Below are 8,526 nucleotides of genomic sequence, written 5' to 3'. Positions count from 1 at the left end.
TTTTGTTTAAACTCTTTGAGTTTAAACAAAACCAGTTTAAATGACCAGCTCTATTATTTTTGGGTAAACACCCAGATCTTGATCATTGTTAATACGGTCAGAAACTGCTCACCACTGCTCCAGTGCTGATCATTGCCTCAGGTGAGCTCTGAGTCATTACAGGCCTTAGTTAAAAACTTACCCAACTGACCCAACCCAGGCTCCTGGGCAGTAAGGAGTATAGGAGGGCTTCCTGTCTCAGTGGAGCTTTGTTTGTGTAATAAGGTCTACTGGAGCACTGATGCGCCTTGTGATTCTAGCCTGTCTTCTAATTTTCCCTCTGCCCCAGGTTGCTCTTTGGTCTTGAGTTCTGGCTCCAGAAATCCCTTACGAATACAGAAGTTCCTTATACCAAGCAACACCATTTACACTATTTGGAAGCAACTGTCCAAGGTTTAGCAGCAACTCTCCAATGGTGGCAAAATGACCTCTTTGAAGATTGGAGTTTATGACAGTCTGGAAAGCCTTCTTCAGCCTAAGAGTCAGGTCAATAACTAGCCTCCCCTGCATGGGCCATTTTTAAACAAGTGGCCAGGGCCACACATACCTGTTAATCACTTGACATTATGATGTCAGGTGGGACTTGCTTGTCAGCTGATTGGTACTGACAGCAAGACCTGCTTTGCCTTTTTGTCAATATTGTTTGGATTCAAACTGTTTCTTCTAGCTGACCTTTTTCCTCTGCAGACCAGCAAATCTGTCTGTAAAGCTGGCCTACATTGGGGAAATGTTGGTTTGCAGGGCCAGCTTTAATCCGGTTTGTACTTGCCAATGGAATTCAAGGGGCTTGCAGTCAGCACTGGCCAGTGAGCCCTGCTTGTCAAGAAACTGTTGAGACTTTAAGCTCCTGTTTGCTCTTTGCTGCTGTGTCTTTACTGCCCCATACCTGCCATATGATGACACAGGTGTGGGCCTGGTTGAGGAAGATGGCCTCATAAGCCAAATTAGGAATCTTGTGGGCTCTTAATTAAGTCACAAACCAGAGGTTCTCTATCACTGATCTACAGCCAAGTATATATATTTTTAAAGCTCTTTCAAAAGATCTTATATTTACAGTGTCTTGACCCTTATTACTCAATGACTTTAACATATATAAACTTTTATTAATATGCTGCTGCAGTGCCAAAAAGCCACAACACTGGATGAGAACTGCATTATACATTAGAACATAAAAAAGCCACGAGGTATGATAAAGAGCATTTATCATAAATTTATCAAGAGTATTTAAATAAATTATGCATTTTGAAAGCATGCTTAAATGCCCTTGCTCAAGGCCTAGCTTTCTCTGGATTGCACCCACAGGCTAAATTTAGATATTCATGGAGGTTTTCAAGCAGAGGTTGGATAGTCAGTCATCTGTCATGTATGATTTAGCTGAGATTCCTGCATTCAGGGGGTTGGACTAGAGTTGGGGTCCCTTCAAACTCTATAATTCTATGAGCATATTAAACATGGACGTTTTCTCTCCCATTTTAGAAACCATCAAATTAGTCTCTGAATGTTGACTCTGGAGAGGGACTATTAGAAAACCTAGGGCTCCACCTTGTGGGAGAGTGGTAGTATTTTATTTCCCAAACAAAGATGCAAACATACTTAAAAACAGGTATGCCACAAGGATAGCCACTGATGCATAAAGGAAATTACAAAAAGAAGGGTGTGGGGACAAAAGAAAGATGCAGATTTCTGCATATGCTAATTTACAGGTGTTGGTGCAAACATATCAATAATGATTATAATTTGAACAGAAATTTTGTATTGGGGAAAGGCTGTGACCAGGTGACCTGTGTGGCTGCTCCATCTGCTGCCCAGAGGAACTGTCCTAATTGCCCTAATGGTTGATGGGCAACTTCAAAGCATCTGTTCTCCTTTCTTATGGTTCTTTATCTATGAACTGGACTTGACATCTTCTCTATAAAACAGGACATGTGACCACCCAACGTACTGAATTTTTGAATCATTTCCGGAGAAAACAGGCGACAGGACTTTGTGAACCATGAGCTGTTCTTAACGAACCACACGGAAGAACAGGCTGGAGTCTAATTATCTTAATTAGGCATGTGGACTGTGCTATATGGGCAACAATCACTATTCCAAGGCTGCATAGCTCAAAAGAATCTGGAGTGAACTGCTAATAGAGGATTTTGGGTGGCAGGGAGTTATTGTACGTTGAAGTAGAGACATAATGGGTGGCAGCAGAGTCAATGATAGCGGCCATTCAGGCATTCCCCCCCCCCCAGGTGAATAAATTACTGCGCCATAAATATGCACAGCACTGTGTCAATCATTTCCACTAGGAAAGTACGATAGCAAATAACAGACACAATTATGTTTGCTCAATTTATTACAGGGGTGGCCAAGCTTTTGTAGTCCGAGGACTACATGCCAGTGTTGGATATGGCCAGTCTAGGCATGCATTCACCCAAGACATAATCACACAGCACTCTCTCCCACTCATGCATATACCCTCACACAAAACATGCAGATGTATACGCAAGCGCATGCATGCACCCACCCATCCAGAATTTCTAGCCCTCTCCTAGCACAGAAACACTGCCTTTTACTTTCAACACAGTAGTTTTACATGAAGGCCATTACAAGGATAGCATAAGAGGCTAGGACTCTGACTGCCAGCAAGTCCTGTTGCCACGGCTACAATATACCACTTGCTTTTGGGTCTGTCTGATACTGACCAACTGGGCTGGGAATGATGGAGCTACTGCTTGAGCCCAAGGGTCTCAGAAGAACCGCTGGGGCAGGGGCTGTCATCTCTCTCTTCTTCACTTTCGCTCTGGCCCAGTGCTCAGCAGAGAACAGTGGCTGTTTATTGCACCAGAATGCCTCTCTTTATTGCACCAGAATGCCTTGCCCTTCTGGATTAATGAAGATGCTGGCGGCTCCTTCACCCAGCACTTCTTCTTTATATATATATATCTTTATTGGTTTAAAAAACTGTGTAACAGAAGTAATCAACAGAAACAGCACTTCTCTGCTCAGTGGCGAGCTCAGTGCTGCTCTCTATCACCACCCACCATCAGGCCACACTACCAGGGGAGGCAGCAGGAGGGATGGGGAAGCTGTGATCAGCCAGCTGCTCAAAGCAGAGAATGAAGTGGCTACAGCCATCCCCGCCTTCATTTCCAGGCGAGGGGGAGAGACCACGGTGGTGGGGGTTAGAGAGATCCTTGCCTCAAATATGGCAACAGCCCTCCCCAGCAGACTGAATTTGGCTCAGAGGCTGCCGGTGTCTAAATTACAGATTGGCATTGTACAGTTTCTCATTTGTATTCAAGTTAACTTCCCTCCCATTTCTATTTATACTAAAGTTAGAGGTCTAGTTAAGTCCCCCTCCCAATTTCAATCTCTTTTCTCCTGAAACAATCAAGACGCTCATTGCTCTGCAAAGCTGAACCACTACGGACATAGCAAGCCCATAGAGAAAAGGTAATTGCCAAGCTCAGCGTCAAGGATGGCCAAAAGCTATTTCATTTATATCTACCAAAAGACACTTTATTTTCCACCCATTTCTTGACTGCATGCAACTTTTTGTCTATACAAATTCACACCATTTACAATCTTCCAGTTTATGTAAACATGTTCCTATTTCCAGGCTGGAGTGAGAGATGCAAAGCATACTGCAAACAGAATAGTCAAAAATATATTTGTATAAATTAGAAGAAAAATATACAGGAATATACAAAGTTTCAGTCCAGTAATTGTTCAGAACTAGTGAAATCTGTGAGGCAACTGTGGATTGTAGTTTTAAAATGATTGTTGCTTTATAAAATTCCTTCTGGAGTTGTAGGTTTCAGGCTTTTCTTCTTTCTGGTCACAGGCTATCCTTTTAGGTCTTTCAGCCCTGTTAACAGAACGTGCTTTTCTTATGAAACAAATGCAAAATGAGAAATTTCTACTAAATTCCAGGTAGACTGATCAATTCAGGGATTTTGATAGTATCCATTTTTTAGAACTTCAGTACTATTGGAAATTAAAACACCTTATGAAATCTGGAAATTGTAATAGTCCCCCATCAATGGTGATTATACTGATAAATACTGTAGAATTATAATGAGAAAATAAATTTGTTCAAGACTCAATTGTATAAAGATATTCTATTCTATCAAATATAGCCTTTATGTAAACAAACATACACCAAAAGCAAACCCAGACATTTATAGTTGTAAAACGATGCTCTTTTTTTCTAGAAGGGACTTTTCCCAGTTTGTTTCCAGACTTCTTTTGCTCCTTTAATGCTCTCCCTTTTCACACATTTCCAGTAACCTGGAACTCCTTGCTGCTGAGGCACCTGTTTTTGTTTTTAATAAAAAACAACATTAATTACCACACTGCATTTAAGTTTCATTTTTTTTTAAGCTGGCTATACCAGATAGAGAGGCAAGGCAATGACTTGGATGAAACCCAATGACATTTGGTCTTTCCTCACCAAGAGCTGTCTCTGGAGTGGCCATTCCAGCTAGTCATTACGAGCAGCTAGAAACAAGAGTACTTCATCTGCTTATTTTTGTGTTCCTCCCCAATCCTCTTATTCATTTGTATCACACTTTGAATACATTCACAGAAGCAGTATATAAAGGACAGCAAATAAACAGACGATTGAATATGATGAATTAAGTTATTTGGACTTGCCCCATTAACCTTGATCCATTATGGCCATTAGAAACCTGGCTGCTAACTTCCATGGAGTTGGGGATAAAATCCCTAACACAATTATTAAAGGACAGTAGCCAACTAACTCATCCCATCAGTGTAAATATTTGCTCTTGTGCATTGAAACTTTCTCTCATCCCCTGTTCTGGGGATGTTGTGTTCTTTTGATCTTGTATTTTTATGTTGTGGACCGCCCTGAGATCTACAGATGAAGGGCAGTACAGTGGTGCCCCGCAAGACGAACGCCTCGCAAGACGGAAAACCCGCTAGACGAAAGGGTTTTCCGTTTTGGAGGCGCTTCGCAAAACGAATTTCCCTATGAGCTTGCTTCGCAAGACAAAAATGTCTTGCGAGTTCCTGCGGGTTTTCCCCCCTCCCCCCTTTTTCTAAGCAGCAATGCCGCTTATCAGCTGATCCGCTAAGCTGATAAGCCGCTAAAAGCCGCTAAACCGCTAATAGCGCTAATCCGCTAAGATGTCAATGGGCTTGCTTCGCAAGACGAAAAAACGCTATACGAAGAGCCTCACAGAATGGATTAATTTCGTCTTGCGAGGCACCACTGTATACATATTTAACAACAACAACGTTATTCTACATCAAGTGTTATGCTGGGTAGATTTCAATCTGGTTATCAGCTCACTTGATAGGTTTTCACTGTATGTGTGGGCTTAAATTTTAGGGTCTAAGAGAGAGACCTCTCTGAAGCCAGGAAGAAGTTCTCCTCACAAAGCAGATGGGCATATTTTGGTCTTCTCCTATGGGGTCTGTCACACCTTACTGTTGAGCCATCTGGGCGTTACTAATCTAAGCTTTTGGCTTACTAGAGTCTCTGGCATGGAGCACTTTCTCACTCTTGGTCTCTGCTTGTGCTAGCACTGAATGATAGTGGTTAATCTGGTAGATGTGTGTTATATGTTGGTATGGAGGTACATGGTTTGTGCCTCCCTTCACCAACTGGATGTTCAGTGAAGTCTAATGAGCATACATCAGAAGAAACAACTTAATAGGCTAGCTAACTGTTCCATAAAAAGTTCATCTTAATAAGAAAACTCTTTGTTTTTAATTCCACGTTAAAAGCAGTAGGCCTGTAAAATTTCCACAATTACCTACTTTCACAAACTGCTCCCACTAGGATTATACGGTCTATATGCTGGCACCTTGACTGATTAAAAACAGTTACTCCATTAAACATTCTATTTTAGGAATAAGGCTTCATTACCCTTAAGCCTCGATGCATCCTGTTTTTTAGGACTCCAAGGAATTCTGCATGGCTGAGGCAATTGTCTCCATCCAAATCAAAGATCTTGAAGACGGTGTCCAAAACATTTTCAGAGAGTTCCTGTCCTGTAACAGCTTTCACAGCTCTCTTGAACTCGGCTAATAAAAGCACAACACACCATACATTACCATTAAAAAGTAAAATAACTAGGAAGATTATAGATCAGTTTATGGAACTGAATAGTGGAAAGATCTATAAATTTAACAAATAAACTATTCCTTCTGAGTGCACAAACATAATTTGAATTGTGTGGTCAAATAAACAATCAAAACATTGCATGCTAAGTCCTTAATATTATTTTTTCAGCTTCTTAATGGGATCTAATCACTACTTCTTGTCTTGAATGGAAGAAGACAGCAAGCTGCCATCTTTCAGTTGCAAGTGCAGGCAGCAGTTGTGGCTGGTGATCAGCTGGTGATCCCAGCTGACAGAGGAGTAAATGCCAGGAAAAATTCCGACTGCCGCTTCTCCCAGCCACCAGTAAATAGCGATCCGTAATCTTCAACTGGTTGTCCAAAACAAGTAGCAAGGAACTGAGAGGAACTCAGAATCCTTTTATAAAAGGAGAAAACACCACATGACACAGGTTTATAGCACACGTTTTCAGAAGTCACTTGCAAGGTGTATTTTCTTGCTTAACATTCTGATGTGCAAAATTATCCTTACCTCGTTTAACAGGGCGGCTGGCTACCGTGAACATTTTCAAGGCAATTGAAAAATCTTCTAGGCGGTTTGTAAACTGGCAGAAAGTCTTAAATTCCTCCAAACTGATACTCTGAAATACCAAACAGACCTACTTAATTTATTTTTAGGTGAGTGATTCAAAACTAAGCATTTTCTTAAGGCATTTAATATTATTATAAAGTTGTGGTGTAATGGTTAGAGTGCTGGACTAAGACTTGGGAGACCAGGGATCGAGACTCTACATAGCCATGAAGCTCACTGGGTGACCTTGGGCCAGTCACTGTCTCTAAACCTAGCCTACATCCCAGGGTTTTTGCGAGGATAAAATGGGGAGACTGAGAAGCATCAACACCATTGAACCCCTTGGAGAAACATATAACTGTAATAAAAATGAAGAAGTAAAGATGGTAAGGTTGGAACAACAAAACAAGTAAAAATGAATGCCTTTGCTATACTTTAGATTTAGGAAGAATGTTATTCAATTACACCAGAAAAAAAAGCCATTTGGGTTTAGAAACTCCATACGCACCTCTCCTGCTTGGATTCTTTCCTTCACATTTTGCCAGTAAATTTCATTGTTCTCTTGCTCAGTAAAATACAGCAACCACTCTACAAAATCCTCTTTTCTCATGAAGGCTAGACCTTTGGAAAATTGGATGAATTCCATCTCTTGCACCTCTGTTTGTAAATCCTGCATAAATCTAACAAACAATAGTTGCAACTTAATTCCTTTCATAAGCAGAGAATACGAATCATTTCTTATAGTAAAGATAATGCTTTCATGTTTATAAGGAAGTCAAACACTGCACATAAGCAAGATCGCCTTGAGGTTCACTGTTTTCTCTCACAGCTATTATGCAGTGAAAATGTCTCACCTTAATTTTCCAAAAACTAATCAGATAGAAAACACAACACACAAATTGTTGGCTTCCAGGTCTCAATAGTAGGAACTTCCATAACTCAGTAAGATGAGATTATTTAAGTTGCTCATTGTGAGATAAAGATATACTTTCAGTACATAATGTAGTTTCAACCTTTCAAATTTTGTAATGTTGTCTTTCAGCAGTTCTACCAGTAGGGAGCACTCTGAATCTATGTACGTTTATGAATGTTGTAGCAGCAAGCTGTGTGCTGCAAAAAAATTGCTGCTACACATATGCATAACTCTTACCTGAGTGGGAAAGGATATTTAAACATGGAAGTGGCATAAAACTTGTAACAGCCAACTAGAGAGTAAATGGAACAACAAAAAGACTCACATAGCTTTAAAATTGAGAGTATTTGAGGAAAGCTGTAAACAAACAGAATAGGGGAACGAAAGGTGCTCCAATAGTCTTTAAAAGGAATAATGATTGATTAGGCACAAATAACAGTTAACAATTATTACCCAAGTGCTCTGCCTCAAAAATTCTTTACTTTGATATAAAGTAGTCCACAAGTATTTGAGAATGTTACAAAAAATAACTTTATGTAACAGTAAATCATCATCATCATCATCATTATCTATACCCCGCCCATCTGGTTGGGTTTCCCCAGCCACTCTGGGCAGCTCCCAACAGAAATAATAATAATAATAATAATAATAATAATAATAATAATAATAATAATAATAATGTGATATAACATCAGACATTAAAAACTTTTCTAAACAGTGCTGCCTTCAGATGTCTTCTAAAAGTCTGATAGTTGTTTTTTTCCTTGACAACTGATGGGATCCAAATATTCATTGGGTGGGGGAAATCTTATTTATTTCTCTATGATACTAAGGTGGGGCAGGAGAAGAGAAGGAAGACCTTATCTGTAGGAAAACTGATCAAAATCTTTGCCTTTCCTCGTCCCCATAAATAGAGAACATAAGA

At 40.2% G+C, this 8,526-nt stretch overlaps 1 protein-coding gene across 1 annotated transcript in view; it reads right to left on the bottom strand.

Moving 5' to 3' along the window:
* Window positions 1-3,519: 3,519 nt before the first annotated feature.
* The window catches only part of MICU2 (mitochondrial calcium uptake 2), a 77,385-nt gene continuing 72,378 nt past the window's right edge, over window positions 3,520-8,526 (bottom strand). Inside the window, exons 9-12 of the mRNA XM_081909401.1 lie at window positions 7,197-7,368; window positions 6,650-6,758; window positions 5,924-6,081; window positions 3,520-4,342 (exon numbers count right to left, since the gene is read on the bottom strand). Coding sequence (XP_081765527.1) covers window positions 4,238-4,342; window positions 5,924-6,081; window positions 6,650-6,758; window positions 7,197-7,368 — 544 coding nt within the window. The 3' untranslated portion in view covers window positions 3,520-4,237. The remainder of the gene's footprint in view (window positions 4,343-5,923; window positions 6,082-6,649; window positions 6,759-7,196; window positions 7,369-8,526) is intronic.

Source organism: Podarcis melisellensis (assembly GCF_964234715.1).
Source record: "Podarcis melisellensis genome assembly, chromosome: 4".
NCBI lineage: Eukaryota > Metazoa > Chordata > Lepidosauria > Squamata > Lacertidae > Podarcis > Podarcis melisellensis.
Note: the sequence above shows the minus strand (reverse complement) of the source record. Positions and strands in the feature narration are given on the sequence as shown.